Source organism: Hermetia illucens, chromosome 2 (assembly GCF_905115235.1).
Source record: "Hermetia illucens chromosome 2, iHerIll2.2.curated.20191125, whole genome shotgun sequence".
Taxonomy (NCBI): Eukaryota; Metazoa; Arthropoda; class Insecta; order Diptera; family Stratiomyidae; genus Hermetia; species Hermetia illucens.
The window spans coordinates 33,081,299-33,100,179 of NC_051850.1; the positions used below are offsets into that span (position 1 = coordinate 33,081,299).

Here is an 18,881-nt window from a genome sequence, read left to right on the forward strand (position 1 = left end):
ACGCGGAATGAGACGATGCCGGACTTTCGACGCAGGCTTGATGCTTTGGACGACGCTATTTAAGCACGAGAGGGCGGATCCTGGTCGGGGGTGACTTCAATGCTAGGGCATTTGAATGGAGCATGCCTCACTCAGATTCCAGAAGGAAACGAATTCTCGAAATGGCGGCGAGAACAGGACTGGTAGTTCCAAACGCAGTTTCCCCCCTAACGTTCCGTCGCCCAGGCTGCGAGGAAGCATTCCAGATGTAACCTCCGCGTCGGAGTCACTGGTGTCGCTGGTGGATGGGTAGCGAGTTCTGGAAGACTTCTCGGCAAGCGGCCATCAATACATTGCCTTCGAACAAATTCTCATTGTCGGTCACCCCGGCGCTCTTTCTGTACATGGAACTTTGCGAAAATTAATACCGGGTGGTTTGTCGAAACTCTTGGAACAGGTGGGGCCGCGCTGGAGGGTACTTCTGGGGGTGGTAGCATTACCGCTGACACTATCGTAAATTCAGTTATAAACCTGATAACGACGGCCTGCGGAACTTCCATGCCCAGGAGGGCATCGAGGAGGAGGAAACCCTATGTGGACGCCGGAAATTGCTCCATAATAATAGAGTAAAAATCAACCACAACGCAATCAACAGGAGCAAAACTCGCTGCTGGTAGGATCTGGTCGACGAGCTGAATGGGTACCCGTGAGGGCTCGGTTACAAACTGGTAACCTGAAAAATCGGGGCTCTGCGGAGGCCGAGCAGCTGCACCACATTGTACGGACACCATTCTCTGTGCACCCCGTACGGAGAACTGTCGACTTTTCTCTATAAAAGAGTTAGAAAAGGCAGTTCTCTCTACGAAAAGCAAAAAGGCGTCAAGACCCGATAGTATTCCAGCAGAGATGTAAAAACTGGTATTCCAACACCAGCCCGGCCTACTTCTCGGCGCATCCAACGGTTGCCTGAAAGAGGGGATTTTCCCTGATCGTTGGAAAGTGGCGAGGCTTGCGCTAATCAGCAAAGGGAAAGGCATAACACCCACTTTGTATGCTTGACACTGCTGGAAAAGGGCTCGAAAAGCTCATCAGAAGTCGACTCGCTGAAACGATACACTCAGCGGCAGTTCGGTTTCATAGCAGGGAGATTCACAGTTGATGCTTTCATACAAGTCGTGGATGCCGTTCGACGAGCGGAGGCACATAGTCGTCGAACTCGACGGATGATGCTCCTTTTAACGCTTCACGTCAGAAACGCTTTTAATTCCATAAGATGGAAAGACATTCTAGGCACACTAGAGAATATTTTCCACGTACCAAACTATCTCCTATGGATATTAAGGGACTATCTGAGGAAACTCTCCCTGCTCTATGAAACGTTAGAGGGTAAGAGGAGGATGGAGGTCACGTCGGGGGTAGCACAGCAATCCATCCTAGGGCCGAACCTATGGAACGCTGCCTATGATAGTCTACTTAAAGTCGACATGCCAGAAGAGTCGCGCCTGGTCAGTTATGCAGATGATGCAGCTGACGCTCTTGGCAAGGAGGCAAGTACAGAGAGAGAGCTTTGCGGGTGGCGTCTGCGTACCGCACTGTCTCTGAACCAGCCATAATGGTGATCGTGGGAGTGACCCCTATTTCCCTTCTTACTAAGGAGCGTCAAGCTACATACAAGCGCAAGGGAGAAGAGCCAACCAAGGTGGTTACTCGTGAAGAACGGCAACGCACCCTAGACGAGTGGCAACTCTCTTGGTAAAACGAAACTAGAGGCAGACGGACTGCGCGGCTCATCGGCATCTTAGGTGCGTGGCTGAATAATGGTGAGACCCTCCTTACCCAGTTCTTACGTGGGAATGGAGGTTATCAGTCTTACCTGCACAAGATTGGAAAAACACATCACACTTTTTTTTCTTGTGGAAGGTAGGGGGGATTTGGGTGGGATTCGTCAGGAGCTCTATTTAAACACAGGGGATCTTGTTTGCACTGATGAAGGGAACAAGTGGTTCCCGAAATATCGGTATTTGCAAGAATAAAATACCTACACCAACGGAAAAGAAACAACAAGTTTTCATTACTTCTATTACAGGGGATCTCTCTCTAGACAACATTGACGAGGAGATGCTTAGAAGTGCTGGAGGTGGAGCCGTGTTACCCATTACTTTCGGGCCCTTCTCGTTGCAAAGAAGCTAGAGCTCAACCGGTGGCGGAGCCGGATGGCAGGAAGGTCCCTGAACTGACAATTCCCTTTCTCGTCTCCCCTCCCATTGGTGAAAAGAATTCGCTGATTTGAAGGCTACGCAAGGCGGGAGAGTTCAAGGCTAGCCCGAAGTAATGTGACAAACGATTCCAGGCTAGTTCTCTGACAATGGGGAGATATTTAGCTGGTAGTCCGACGAGTTACCGTTGCGGGAGTCCAACACTGTGTGCGTAAATGCATTCACTCACCCTACCCAGAAAAAAAACCAATGTGACTTGGAACCCTATCTATCTATGGTGTACATTTCCACCTCAAATATGCTCGTATGCTTGGACCAGTGATATCGATTTCCCTCTGGTCTTTTGACAAAGCCTTCACGCTCGCAAGCACGATGCCCTCAATAATGCGATTTCTTGGTTCCACCAATAATTTGGTTTCCTACTTTGGTGGAACTTCCGTCACGGCATTACAGAGTCGCATGCCTCACTTACCCGTTGACATAACTGGCTTACTTTTTCCAGCGTCGTTCCCTTCGGGTCGCAACCTCCTTCTATAGTCGGCAGGAATGTCTCCTCCTCGAAAACGTCGACGGACCACCTAGCTATCCTGATATTTCCGCTTCTGTTGCTCACCACCGAGAAATAAAATTTGTGTGAGCTGTTAATTGATAGGCTGTAGTTATCGAAGGGACACAACACTTCCTTATATGTAGTGCAAATGCCCTTTATTATTACTATATTATTAAAGGCTTTAGGACCCCACATTGGGCGCCAATTATAACGGTTGCAGTGTTCGGCGCTTTGATAACCAACGTTCGAATCATCAGGTGATTCTCGAAAATATGAAGTAATTGCTAAAATCAATTGCACAAGTACCACCCCAATCGAACTCATTTGAAACACTTAAAGAACACAATCGTGGGAACTGCTTCACACGTTAGAATTCAATTAATCATTTGCAAACAAATTCCTATTTGCTTCCAAATGTTCACCTATTTCACTCCAACCTGGACTCGTCACAAAGCAAAGAAATAAACAATCCACTTTTCGCCTCCCCAATACATGGCCATTGCTCTATGTCCAATCACATCCTCCACATACCTAGTGAGTCCCTTTGAGATCTCCCCCAAATTAGGGGATGAGAAAGCTATCACATTTCTATGCCCTTTTGTATCAACATGATAACACTTAACCATAAAATGGCAAAACCTACAACCTGTTGCGCGCCTTATTCTTTGCAAAGAAAAGGAACCACTTCTGTTTGTCTGCATCTAAAAAGCTTTCCGATAGTATTTTGACCCAGTACACTCAGCACTTTCTCTACATACATATCTTATATACAAAGGAATGCTGCGGCGACAATGTTGTTGACAAGAGGCATTCAGAAAATAGGAAGAATTTCCACCCAATCCATTCATCTGATCTTATGCCGCCGTACGACATTAATACAAATCCTTTTCATGAAGAAAAACCACTCCTGCACGAAACAATCATTGGCCAATTTTGAAATTTCCGCGCATGTCCTGGCCAACACTTGTACAAGAATACAAGAAAGGATGAGAAGAAGTAGGTGGTTGTGGGGGAGTGAGTGGAGTAAACGACAAGCAGCAATGGGGTGCTTCCACTTTCGGCTTGCGCAAAACAATGTTTTCCCCGAGGATGCCGCATGTTTCCATGGTGGACGCCATTGTTGTCTTTTGGCGGGAAAACTTTTGCAATGACTAATTCCTCAACAAAAGCGGTATCTAATCATAAAATTGTGATATAACTTTTTTAATTCTGTAAATATAATTTATCTTAAGGTATGGATATCCGTCTAAATGGTAGAAAACATATCACAAAACAACGTTAAGGGCAAAAAACAAAGGAAGCACCCACTTCACCCTCGTATCTTATCTCAATACCTACGTATGTACTGCTTAGATATAAATTTAAGGATTTTGCCATGGTGTTGGAGGGACCAGAACGTGCTTCGACGTTAGCGTCGAGACGAAGATGTGATAACGTTCATTAGAAGAAACTGATACTGAACACAGTTTGTACTTACCACCCTTGCGGGCTGTGGTTAGACGTATCAAGTCTCACTGAAAATAGTAGTGAAAATACGGTCCCCGATTACGATAACTCGTGAAAAGTGGTCGCGTGCAGTACCTTGTAACGAATGTTTTGGATAACAGTTTTGCATTGTATCTTCGGACGGGAATCCGTGAACATCTTCGCGATAATCATCCTGCTTTCCTGTTGTTATCAGTGTTGCATCAGTGTCAGTTGTGAATGATAGATAAAAACATAACTTGAAAGAAACTAGTGAAATTTTTTAATATTTATCTTGTGTTATTTGAATCACGGGAAAGGACGAAAGGAAAGATTTTTAACTTTATTCCAATGGAACTGTGAATATTGTTTGTTTCAAAAGTGATTTAACATTTTTATAGTGACGATTCCTTGCACTTGAACATTAGTTTCGAAAATGTGTTTACCGGAAAATTGAATCCGTTTTTCAGTTGAGATGGATTTCACACTTGCAATAAGAAATTGAGGTAAGAAGGATAAAAACAGTAACTAATCAACGATGACATAAATAAATAAATAAAGATGGAAACTGAAAACAAACAAAAAAAAACAAAACGAAAAACATTCCTGTATGCAGTGTTTTCATATAAATTAAGTTTTCGGATATGCGTTTGTAACAATAAAAATATTGGGAAAACTAATCCAAAAACTATATATACAATATATACGGATACAAATTTAGTCCTAGATTTCGGTTATATAAAAACCATTGCTTATAATTCGTTCGAAAGAATCAGTGCCATTCAGGAATTTGGAAAAAAATATGTTTTATGAAGGAAGGGATCATACCGCCAAGGACATTGAGATCAAAATCAGATTATAAGTGTGGTGAAATCATATTGATGTTGAGTAACTTATTTATGCCTCATACAAAAGATAGGAATCTCTTATTCATTATCTGCGAACTTTTGAGTGACTTTATCTAAAGTTGCAATTATACATAACTTCCTAATGATCTCAGACTTCCGCTGCTCCACTACGGTTCTTGGTTCGTTGATTGTTACTTTTGCAAGATAATGATTCATTCAAAGATGATTATTTTATTTAGTCCATTTGCTTCATTTTTAAGATTTTGGTATAAAACAAAACCTCATTAAACTTGGTTCAATATCCGTCTGTTTCTTTCTTGTCATTGAAAGGCAGAAAGGTTCAAAACCTATAGCTGACTCCTACCATACGCTAGACTTTTATTCAATAAAACCTCCTTCTCCTTCGCTTACCCCGCGGGAGTGCTGTGTGTAATTGTGGATCAGCTCCAGCTCCAATTTTTCCACCGCTCTCCAAGTTGTTTCTGAGATTAGTATGTGGTTTACGATATTATCCGTTGGCAACAGCGTCTTGGCGTCAGTTTCCACTTAAGGTCTGCGTGCGGCGAACCTCAGGAAGTTAAAAACAACATGCTCCACACTCTCTGGAAAGTCATCATGCACGATGCGATAAAGGTATCCACGGTACCCTCCGTATCCGGTTACGAATTCCCTTGCGATTGCCCAGCTCTAGCTTTAGCCAGGCTGAAAACACCAAGTACATAATTGTTTGGAGACCTAGAAGAGATATCTGTTTGTGGAGTGAATAAGCTCTGAAAATTTTAGCATTAATCAAACCCCTCAGAGTAGCCACTTTACCCATTTACCTTACTGCAATTCTACATATTTACACATCGGTTTCACAAGTTCTTCACCAGATTTTCATTGGGCTTTTGGCTTTTTCGAAACAGCATCCTGCGTGTCGATTTATACCTAAACTCTTCCCAATCTCCGTGAGTGTGGAGACATTTTAGACCTAACGCCAAAAATACCAATTTTCATTTCACTTTCTTCCCAACTTTCTTCGTTTACTACAAATTCTTCGCATTTAAAGATGATAGTGAGGAAATAACACTACAGCCTAAATTGACCCTTGGTCTTCCAGATACAACTCCGCCAGCTACCTAGATGCAACGAACTCAATCCATAATTTGTAACTTTGATAACGATCCGCTAGCTCTTTCTGCTATTTTTTCGGAGGAGTTCATCCAAGGTCATCCAATTCGATATCCCTAGAAACTGTTTGGTGTCCTAGCCTATGCCATCTCTGGCAGGGTCTGTCAGCCAAAAATTCTTCGGAGCATTCTTCTCTCGAACATGGCAAAGCGTTCACAGTTTTTCTTTCTAAAAACCCAAGTGTCGGAGGAATACATGAAAGCTGGCAAGATCATAGTCTTGTACAGTCAGAATTTTGACCCTATGATGAGACCCTTCGAGCGAAACAGTTTTTGTCAAGTGAAATAGGCTCTGTTAGTTAAGAACAACAATGCGAGGATTCCATCGTTGTAGCTATTTTAGATTGTATCGTTGTAGAATTTTAGATTGGAGACGTTCGTTGATATGTCGATGGCAAAGGACCCCAGTTGTGGAACGCCACTTCATCCAGGTTGCGTTAATACGTGAAGCAATTTCATAACGCATTTCTCCATTGGCTGATAGCGTTGACCCGATGTATTTAAATCGCTGAATTCTAGGCAGGTCACTATTGCTGACAGTGATTGCGCGTGTTTTATGGGGATGGGTCGTCAAAAATTCAGTTTTATTCAGATTCAATCATTTTTGGACAAACTGCTCGAGATCATAAGGCATACCAGATGAGTTCGTGTGGCACACGGTCAAACGCTTTCTCGAGATCCAGAAATGCAATGTATAGAGAAAGATGTTTCTCGGGTAACTCCATGGGTAGCCGCGCAGTGTGTATTGCGTCTGTTCTTGACAAATCCGGCTTGATTCACGGTTATTTCAAAGATCTTCAAGGTATGGGCAAGTAACCACATCGGACCGCAATTTGAACATTCTGCTGGACTAACTTTCTTTTTCCATAGTGGAACTATGGCACTTTTTTGCCAGTCAGATGGTGTTCTTCGTTCCTAAATAACCCGATTAAAGAATTCACTGAACCACAGTGTTGGGTCCCACCTATTCTCTTTCCAGAGCTCAGATGTGATGTCGTCAGGTCCTGTGGCTTTCCCCGATTTCATTCGTTTTATTGCCTCCTCGACTTTAGTTACGCTGACAGCTGGCACTGCTCCAAATGTCGGCAATGATTGTGGAAGTGGAGGATGGGCAAATTATTCAGTTGAAATTTGCTCGAAGTTTTCTCACCATCTATCCGTCGCGGTTCGACGGTTGGTAAGCGAAATACCGTTCTTGTCATAAACGCAACAGAAATGTTCGATATCCTGTGTACGTTCGTTACGGTTTTTAGCAAGTCGATGCAGATCTCTCTCGAAATCCAGAGTGTCCAGTTTATCGTAAAGATTTTTGTAATGGTTCACTCGGGTGACAGTGACCGCTTTCTTTGCTTCCCAATTGGCATTCTTATAAATTTGTCAATTGGCCGGTGTTTTATCGTCGAGAAATTTGTGGTAGAGGCGTTTCTTTTCAGGGACCTTCATTTCAACATCATTATTCCAAACCCAAGTATCTCGGTTGATGTACCGCTTACCCGGCTTGGTGACCCCGGGGGTTGCAGAGGCTGCTTTGTGGATCGTGTCTTTCTTTTGATTCCACGATTCTTCAACATTCGTAATGGTCGGCAATTGTATGAGTGAGATCGTTTCTTCTTTCTTCTCACCGAATCGCCACCATTTAATGCACCGCGGGCCAGTGTGTTCTTCACGCTGTTTTATCAGTGGGTTAATTCGCAGGACGGCAATCAACGGTCGATGTTGAGGTGCGATGGTCTCATAGGGAACGGTTTTGCAATCAGTGACAGTGGTAAAATGTCGGCGTCTTATGAGAATATAGTCGATTTGCGTTTTACTGTTCCCACTATAAAATGTAGGAAGATGAGACAATCGTTTGATGAACCATGTATTCATAAGTACAAGGTCATGGGTGTCCGCAAAATCGATTATACACTCACCACCCTCATTGCACGCTTCGAACCCCTTTCGCCGGTCGCACCTGTTACCGTTTGCCTTTTCACTTACGTGTTCATTAAGGTCGCCGGCATAAATGATAATATAGTCGTCAGCAGGCATGTGACAAGTCTTTTCATCGAGAAGTTGCCAGAATGCATCTTTCTCGGTATAAGGTCAGCCTGCCTGTGGTGCGCACGCGGTGAAGAAGTGAATAGTGCGATCAGCTGATATAATGGTGAGCTTCACCACCCGATCATCAAATCGTTCGACTTCTTTAATGGCATGACGGAAACCCTCTAAGATGGCAGGGTTTCCGTGATGTTAATTGGTTCCATGAAAGTGCGTTATAAGTCGAAAATGTGACAAATCGATGCATAAGAAATACATGCTCGTATGCTCGGATAAAGAAGAGTAAAATTCTTCATTAATTGTCACTGTTTATGAAATACGAAAATTTAACATAACATTTACATTTCGCATATAGCAAGGATCAATTCAAAATACATACAAAAATGTAAACGTTTTTAGTTTATACTATCAAAATAAAGAGGATTTATTAGAAAATATTATAAAAGCAAATATGTATATAAATATTTATGAAACATTCCCCATCACTTAATGACAAATCACGATGAATCCCTGCTGAGATTTGCAGTTGAGAAGCTGTCCCAGATGTTAACGATTTGAAAAATCTAGTTAAAGTTGTCTGACTGCTTTAAGCTTTCTCGATTTGCACAATTCCCGATAACATTCAACACTTTTACTTATTGAACAGGACACCGTCTGCCTTCTTTCATTGTCTCGATCATCCTCCAAATACTCCAACGTCCCCTGAATGTGCTCCAAAAATTTGGAAATTTATATATATCCTCTTCATCGATTTCGTCAAAGCCTATAGTTTTGCAACAGGGAAGTGGTATTTGGACCACTTTCACACTTTCATTGCCTTGGTTAAGAGTTGCAGGATATCCAGGAGCTTTATCGAGTAGTAGCAAAACCCTGTGCGATAAGTTGTTCTTCTCTCAGTATTCTTTAACTCCTTGACAAAACTCATTTCCAAACCATTCAGTGAATAACGCCGAACTTACCCAAGCCTTTTTATTATGTCTCCAAAGAACTGGCAGCGTGGTTTTCGAAATATTTTTTAAGCCTCTTAAATTTTCCGAATAGTACACCAGTAAAGGCGTCAGTTTGAAATCGCCAGCATCTTCCTCATCATCATCAACGGCGCAACAACCGGTATCCGGTCTAGACTTGCCTTAATATGGTTTTGCGCCGAGGTCCACCAATTCGATATCCCTAAAAGCTGTCTGGCCTCCTGACCTACGCCATCGCTCCATCTCAGACAGGGTCCGCCTCGTCTTCTTTTTCTACCATAGATATTGCCCTTATAGATTTTTTGGACTGAGTCATCCTCATCCATATGGATTAAGCGACCCGCCCACTGTAACTGTAACCTATTGAGCCAAACTTTATCCACAACCTGGTCATGATATCGCTCATAGATTTCGTCGTTATGTAGGCTCGTTTCGTCGTCCATTTTCATGAAGGGGACCAAAATTCTATGGAAAATTCTTCTCGCGAACGCGGCCAAGAGTTCACAATTTTTCTTGCTAAGAGCTTCGGGTAATATACGCCCTCTTGCGCTCGTTTCTCGGCTGCCTATTTCTTCAGCCCATGCGTTGAAATCGCCAGCCACTATCTTAGGTCTATGGTTGTTTGTATCCATTGCTAGCCTCCCCATCAAAGAATGCAACTCCTCTCTCGTAAGGCTTGGAGCAGCATAAAAGCTGTAAATAAATATTCCGCCTATTTTTGCTCTAGTGAAGCCACTCTCGATAATCTCCGTAGTGCCTTCTATGGCTCGATTTCCACATGTCCATATCGCTGCTTTTCCGCTCTTATCGGCGACCCAAACTCCAGATTTTTATACTGCTCGCAGATAATAACAACGTCGATTTTGTTTTCCAATACCGTCTGAGAGAGCAAGTCCTGAGCCGCTGGGCAATGATTCAGGTTTAGCTGTAAGATTTGCTCGTTCAGAACTCTCGTCTCAATTTTTAGTAACACCAAAGTCATTTAAGTCAGGAACTTTTCGCTGATCTGCTGGCCAATAAGGGGGCTGTCCAAATGAGGCGATATCAAGTCTGGTGTCTCCGGCTAGTACGTCCTACAACTGTCTTCCCTTGGGAGTAATCAATCTGATTGAATGCACTAAACAGAAGAAATCTGAGAAGTCAGTTTAAACTTTGGAGAACAATAAATCGCAGTGATAGTTATCTAGCTGGTCCACTCCAGTAATTGGATTGAACTTGCTTAGGAGTAGCCTTTGCGGTAATCTTCTTGAAGGTAATGCTTAATGCGGGATGTGATAAGTATTCCGGTACCACCATGGGTTCTCCATTCCAGATGCTTAGTGTCATAGAGGCAATAACCATCTATTTAAAATTTGTTTTTGTAAGTAAGATGCGCTTCGGATATGAGCATTGTGTGGATTTCTTTGTCAAATCGGAAGTAATATGTTTCCAGTGTATGCTCGCTGACGCCGCCGTTTGCATTCCAGTGACATATTTTGAGCTAATTCATTTGCTTCTGAAAAGAACCTATACATCATGTTTTGCATCGAGACCATAAAATAGCTCATCGTTTGAGTCAGTGTAAGGAGAAGCCCTTGCAGATTGGTGCGCTGAAGTGCGGATTTGAAAACATTAACATAGCTCACCCCTTGCCGAGCTATGTTCGTAAAGTCTTCAACCGCAGATGTGTTGGTATTTTATTTGTTTCGGCACATTCAATTCATTGCTTCGGTTGCGATTTTTGCTTCGTTTCAGCATAGGCTGGGTAACCTCTGTAGTCAGCCGTGTGTGGTCCACAACAATTCCTACAATTTTTAGCATTAGCATCCTCCTTATTTTTCTTGCAATTAGCCGTTGAGTGCAGATTTCCACAAACAACACCAACACTGGGTAGATTTCAATATGTTTTTGTATGACCAAATTCTTGACAATTCTGGGACTGTACCGGGGCAGCTCTTTTACGCGGCTCCTCTATGATCATTCTTTCATAAACAGCTAGCGTATATTATATATTGGGTGCATTCCGCCCTTTTTCAATTTTATTCCATCAGATTCAAATTCCACTTGATAGAACGGGTGGGGAATTCTATCACGGTTTATAAAATGATATACCGACCTGACTTGGAATTTTTCAACTTCTAAACTTCTTTAATTTTCAACCAATCAACCTCTGACTCGATCCCTTTTAGCACTGCTTTAATGTCCTCGAACTTTTCAAATCTTTGTCAAAGCAGGCTGGCTATTCGCACTTTCAAAGTTGCAAAGAGGAAGGAGAGACCCTTAAGCACTTTTTTTCTAGCTCTAGCTAAACTCAGGCAATGAGCACCAGGTAATCAATTCTTTGAGTACCTTAAAAAGTTATCTAGTTGTAGAGTGGATGAGCTCTGAAAATCCAACTTGATTAGATTATGCTTCCCCCGTCCTTCCAACAGAAGTCACGGTCATAGAAGTGGGTGGCATGAAAACGGTGCATCAAAGCACTGCTCAGACTCCTTATAGTACTCATTTTGCCTATCTACCCTCCTGGAAATAGACAAATTTTCGGAGATATCGGCTTGCCACTTTCTCTACCACATTTTCCTACTTTTCTGACATTTTTGAACCAGCATCCTGTATACCAACTTAAACCCACATTCTTCCCTCTCTCGGATGGCGGTCAAAATGTTGTATCTTTTATTGAATTTTGTATATCTCCCCAGATATCAGCATTCGAAGTCCTCCATTCTTTTCGGATTGTATACCCATCGTCGAAAATACTAATTTTCAATTCACTTTCTTCTCCAGACTTCCATGCTTTTCTTCAAATTCTTTGCATTTAAAGATAATGGTACTGCAATTATACTGCATATGCCCATATTGGCTTTGCCCCTTAAGATACAACTCCGCCAGCTGTCTCGATCTAACGAATGCATTCCCTAATTTATAACTTCAAAGTTTTAACTTAACGTTTGAAACGATCTTTTTAAAAACGATCTGCTATATTTTCCGTGGATTTCTGATATTGGCATTCTTATCAACGTGAACGGGACAAAGGCTGAAGAAAAAGAAGATCAACGAGGCAACAATGCATATCCCGTCTAACTCCAACCATACGGGTTTAGTCCCACTGCCACCAGTGAGATTTGAACCACGACTTTCCCTACGACTATAATTGTTGCACTGCGTTAGAAGTGTGGGACAGACTATGACTCGTTGGCAGACATTGATTCGCTGTCACAAACCTTGGTGCTCTGAGGTGCCGGCGAGGAAGACGTGGAAGCAGCCCTGTCGAGCAAACCAAAACCAAGGAGAGCATCTATGTGGTATTCTCTCCTTTCCTCAGCTGGATAAGCATTGAAGTGTATACGGCTTGATACTAGCAAATTGTTTAGATTGCGTCGACTTCAGAGATATCGACATTTCTCTATTCCACTAAATCATTTAAAAGGTGTACTAACTAGCCGTCATCATTGGAAGAATGACGAAGGGATCATTTCTTGAGTTTAAAGCCCATTGCAGTATTGACGCTTCTGCGATGGTGTCTGCTCCAGTCAACAAATAGTCGACATAAAAGTTCTGCTTCAATACTTCCATTGCGATTGGTATGACCACCCCGTCGTTGTAAGCCACTTATTGCACTGCTTAGATTGACAGCACGTTGCTGATGCTGTTCCATATGGAATTGTGTTTAGTTGGAATTTTTCGACTTGGTACGTAGCATCGTCTCACCAGAGAATACGTTGAGAATCCCGATGATTTTCGTCTCATTCAGTGTCGTCAGAGATTATGCAATCATAGACATCGGCTCGCAGAAGGAGATCAAACGGACCATAGACATTAAAAGTTGAATCTGTGTGAGTGTTGCCTCTTATTTCAATGGAAGGATTTAAATTTCGATGTACAAGGCTTAGATTCATCATTTCTCAGGCAGTTTATGCAAATATTTTTTTTGGTAACAAATATTTGGCGTTATGCTGGCTCCTTGATCCTGAAGCCCTCACATTAGCACAATGAGTGATCTTTATTGCGCAAGGCGCAATGATATTATGTGCGAAAGGTTTTATTTCAAAAATGCAGATGGCCCCTTCGGAGTTTTATTGATGGTTATGCTGGCTGGTTAGTGTATTATCTGCATAAATACTGCACCCAGATCTTTGCTTCCTTGTTTTTACCACTGACAGAAGTCCTATGGATTCAGTGGCCCCTGTAACTTTAACCTCAGCTATTTTGCCTTTTGAAGTTAGTACTTACTCCCTAAGGGGAGTACTATTTCGATAATGGGACTGATGATTCTAAAATCCAAAAGAAAGTTCAGCTTCCGTTGTCGAAATTGTAGCCTCGCGATTCGTACAATCCTAGTAATCTAGAGAATGTTCCCAACATTTCGCTCAAGCCTCAAACTGAAGGGCTGACTGATTTCCCCTTTTCCAAAAAACACCAGTGTCAGTGGGTGAAAGCAAAAGTAGGATTCTTTAATAGATCAGTTACAGCGGGCATGTCATGGAGTTTGTGCACCGTCGTAGTCCAGCCAGTGAACCTGTCTGAACTAATGAACACATGATTTTTTTCGTCCAGCCTTTAGGGTACTCTCGTTTGGCAGAATCCTCAACAAAGAAGCATGACAAGTCAAGGATCAGATAGCTGATATGGATCTTATACATTGCTAGAATCCCTAACAACAACAAATGGGCATAAGTAAAATGCCGCCTTGTTGATCACTTTTTATAGATTATTGCATTTATAGAAATTTTCTTATCTTCTTTTCGATTACCACCAATGCAAAAAATGCAACTATTTCTATGTATTCTCTTCATGATTAGACATCAAATGATAACACAACTTCCCACTTTTCGATTTAAAATTGCTTTTTCACCACTTTTAGCGTTTGTTGGTATCGTGATCGAAAATTCAATGAACCATTCAGCAAGGTTGGTACAACATCATCGAAGTAATGATTGTTGCTAAGATCGGGCACTGACTCTAAATTTCACTGTAATCCTTCGCTCATCACAGCTAAGACTGATCACCCCCGATTCCGTTAAGTACTCTTACGACTTATTTCCTCATAAGTACAGCCCCTATCATCATCACTAAAACTTGAGGGGTTGACAGAGGTGACAACGTACCCACCTAGAAAGAAGGTACTCTGGCCCGCTTCAAGGACCAGGTTTATATACAACTATTACCATATACTAAGTTCCAGTTTCTGATATCAATTAGATATGGGGTAAACAAAATGGAGCTTTAGGACAAGGAGATGTAGATGACCTTATAGCAGAATGAAGAACTATATGAAAGAGAGTAATATTTTAAAAAAAACTATTATAGAGCAAAGGAACATACCGGGGATACGGTGGGATCTGTTATCGGCAAGAAAGCGAACATTACAAATAGTTAATATAGATATCTATAGGTTATTTTTTAATTTAATCAAAACATGCCTCAAAAATTAGAAACAAATCTAATTAACTGAATTCTCTTTAGAGCATTACTATGGCAACGTTAACATCAAATCGAACAACAGAGAATACAACAGTTTTTACAATGACCGGAAAACAAACACATCCGCCTGATCACATTAAGCGACCAATGAATGCGTTCATGGTTTGGTCACGAGGTCAACGACGCAAAATGGCACAGGATAATCCAAAGATGCATAATTCTGAAATATCAAAACGATTGGGTGCTGAATGGAAACTACTCACCGAGAGTCAGAAACGACCGTTTATTGATGAAGCAAAAAGATTAAGGTAAGGGTTTGAAATTATGAAATATTGTAGTTGTACCTGCTTGAACCTCGTCTACCTCATTTCCTCCTTCCTCATTTTTTATATTAACAGCTAGATACCATTATCTTTAATCAATTTCTCTCCACATTGAGCATACTACCCTAACAAAGAATTCATCAGCGTTCTCAACTACCATCGAAGGGAGGGATATAATAAACCGAGGGACAAGTACGAGGACGACATCCTCTCTTTCCCTCCTTAAAAGTGGGTCTAGCTCGTTCATTTCTGGACGTTGTTTTCTCTAATACGATAATCTGCTTGTTCGTTAGCTCGGCTGCTCAAAGGTGGCTGCTTTTCAAATCGCTCCTGCCATCCTAATTATATCAGCCAACAGCCAGGTTTGCTTTATCCCTGAGACTGTGACGGGGCTCCAATCGTTTAACCGCACTTCCTTCCTTGGCTCGTTGCACCTTTTCAGCACTCTCGTTATAAGGAAGGTTGCACTGCTGAACTCAGATGACTCCTCTCCTAGAGGTTTGCCTCTAGATATGCTTTTCAAATTCGGGAAGCCCTGGTGACCTAAAAAGTCATCCGCGATTATGTCAGAGGCTCAAATGTAAGGCCTAACTTAGCCCCTCGCAGGTATTTAAGTGAGTTGAATTCTGCCCAAGAATCATTTTCATCGAGCATGAACTCCAAATAATCCTCAAGAAGTTCTTGCCATGCTACTTCGAATTTTCCTCGCGTTATTTTGTCCTGCCTAAGATTGCATGAATGTCTTCGAATATCTGCGATGTTTAGCGACCCCTCCTGGTATATGTCAGTCCTGAGGAACCAACAGTTTGACAGCACTTTTCTTTTTTCATTAGAGTGGTCTGGTTCCTATGATTTACCAGCTTGATGGAATGAATTATTAGACTGCTAGGTTGGTTCTGTAATCCCGAACCGATTATACACTTAATTTGTATCTTCTTGACGAGCGCACTGTGGTCGGGCTTTATGTGCCTGAGTGTGCACCCAATTTGGAATCTTATTGACTTTGAGGCTCTACTTCCCTCTAGCACAAAATCTAAAATCGCATTGATTGCTTGCGCGTACAATTGTGCTTAACGTAGAGCGTGATACGATTTCTCCATTTCTGGCCAGAACAATAATAAATTCCCTCTTGTCACGGTGCACCGGAGCTCAAGCACATCAGTTTCATAGGAGCCTTCATCAACATCAACGGCGCAACAACCGGTATCTGGCCTCTGTTTTGACATTTGTTACAAAACTGGGAGTGCGGGGGTTGGAAAGAGATCATTTCTTTCACGCACGCATTCTCAGAAGTTATACGACCGAAAAATCTGGACAAAATCATAAAGTTGCCTCTATACGGTCTCTAGGTCTTAAAATACCCTCCATACCGATATCTGCTTACGTGTTGGATATCGGTGGTAAACTACCAAATATAATCTAGATGGCGAAGTTGACTTGATGAGCACTCGCTCTTTTTGTGGATGGCGAAGGCTGGCAGCTTGTGATCCGTAAAGATGGCGAATTCTTTGCCCCAACCATATGACGAAAGTGTTTTACCGCTAAGTGCATAACCGGTAATTCCCAGTCGGTATTTACGCTCCGCTGGTCCGAACTTTCTTGAAAAGAAAGCCAATGGTTGCTAGCAGCAATTGATCCGCTGTTGGAGGACTCCCCCAATCGCGAAGTCAGGTGCATCGGATCTCGTTGAGCGGTGCCTGTACTGCTATTGCTTTGGGTATGAACCTTCTTTCCTTCATTCAATATACCCAAGAGTGCTCTAAGCTGCTTCATGTTGGTTGGTTCCAGGTATGATTGGATCGCTTTGACTTTGATTGGCAAGGGACAAGTCCCCTCCTTTGAGACAAGGTATCCTAAGAAACTGACCAAAAACGTATTTACTTTGATTCACGACTACCCCATATTGTTTCAACCTTTGGAGCAGAGTTCTTAAGTGGCTGGCGTGCTCTTCACCTGAAGATGAAGCGACTAATATGTCGTCGATGTAGACATAAAGACCGAACGGTGTTGTGATGGCAGTCTTCAGTTCAGTTCAGGGATCTGGTTAAATGCGCTTACCAGATCTATTGTTGAAAAGACAGTTTTAGCGCAAAGCGTTTGAGCGAAATCTTGGATGTTCCGAATTGGGTACTTATCCGGGCATTGAATGCTTGTCCGCAGCTAATCATCTGAGTTTTAAAGCACTTAGTGGTCCTGGGTGTTGTAACTCTATGATGCATAGTTAGATGAAACGCCATTTTTCCAATTCCATCCGGACGAATTATCTCCGGAAGCTCACATAGGATATCAGGATTAGGGGTTCCTCCAGTGATTTTTGTCATGGTCGTTATTGTACATTCTGCCATCTCTTTTTGGCAAGTAAAGTGAGCTGTTGAATTGCGGAGACAACCGTCCTGAAGATCTGAAAGGAGTCCGTAATGTGCTAAAAAATCTGCTCCATCTCCATAGGAAATCCCGTCGAAGGCTAAGGTTGAGTAATTCCATCTGTGGCAATTGGTGTTTCGTGGACACCCGCAAGCTCGAGCCGTGCCTTTCTATATGAAATTTTGAGCGGGGAGAAACGCATATATCGGCACCTGCATCTATGAGGAACAGCGTTCTCGTATGTTGACGATGAAACGTTTCCTGAAGCCCAGGTACACGGTTTCACGCATTTGGTGGCTTCGGCATTAAATCTCCAGTGATACCAGCATATACCTTGGAAATGAACACTTCCGGATTTGGACTGTGAATGCGTTTGCATTCAATCAAAGTCTCTAGTTGGGATTCTTGTTTGACTTGGTGTAGCTCCGTTCACAACTTTGCAAGCTGACTTGATAACTGTTGGACTAGTTGTATTAAACTAGTTTCCGCTGCTGAAGGCGAGGATGTTGCTTCGACGATACTTGACAGAAGTGTGGCGTAGATCTTAGCAGCTATGTCGGCTGCAGTTTGTGGTGGCTGACGATCGATCGTCGCCATAATCGGTTGAGGACCAAATGGCAGGCTTCTTAACCGTAGACTTCTCAACACCGGCTCCAGAATTGTAGTACCACCAAGACATTGCAGGCTGCGGAGGAACTGGGAGGATTTCTCGTTACCCATACATGTGTCCTCCATTAGCAGTCTCATTTTCTCCTCCTGTCTGTCATGGACTGTGTGATTACATCGCGGACTTCGGTGAGATATCGCGGTAACTGCACCACTATGACTTTAAAATTTTATTGTTATACCTCAAAAAGCTTGCCTACACGATTTTAAACTAAATCTCAGGGTCATGGGAGTCTGGAAAACTTGGTACCCAGTTTACCACGGTCGGAGTCATACTCTTGCCTGCAGGCGTGTTGCGTGTTCTCGGCATTCGCCATATCGGTGCTTTTATGTTTACCATTAACCCGGCAATTTCCTTTTTTAAATTTGGGGTCACCACTTTGAAAATTGCCAGGTTGAGTAGATGATTTAAGAACCTTTTATATAAGTTTAAGATGTCTATTTAAATACGACATCTGACCCACACCTCATTGTGGTGTTCACATTGTGAGAGACTTCCTCTTCTACCGCACCGCCACATCTGTTTAAATAAAGTTAATAAATAAATTTTACTACTTTTTTAGAAATTGACAGGAAACGCCCCTTAAGTTTATCCCTGAATCAACACGTTTTGCAGTAATTAGGGCTATAATATCAAGTAAGCAAAGTCACACGTAGAGATTTAGAACTTCATAGACGAAAAAAGGAACCCTGGCAGAACCAACAAATCTGTAAACTCAAAAAGTACAAGGAACAACCGCACTAGGCGCGCAAGTTTTACCAACAAGTCAGCGGGATGAAGCCTTACACACGTCGATGCTCATCCTGCCAAGACAAAGGGGAAATCTGATTTCAGAATGGGCATATTGGAGCGATGGGTTGAGTATTTTCATGAACTGCTCAACAACCAAA

General features: G+C 42.4%; 1 protein-coding gene across 1 annotated transcript in view; it reads left to right on the top strand.

Annotated features, from left to right (window-relative positions):
- Positions 1-4,181: 4,181 nt before the first annotated feature.
- LOC119650255 (transcription factor Sox-14) overlaps positions 4,182-18,881 on the top strand; it is a 28,784-nt gene continuing 14,084 nt past the window's right edge. Inside the window, exons 1-2 of the mRNA XM_038052847.1 lie at positions 4,182-4,715; positions 14,682-14,945. Coding sequence (XP_037908775.1) covers positions 14,689-14,945 — 257 coding nt within the window. The 5' untranslated portion in view covers positions 4,182-4,715; positions 14,682-14,688. The remainder of the gene's footprint in view (positions 4,716-14,681; positions 14,946-18,881) is intronic.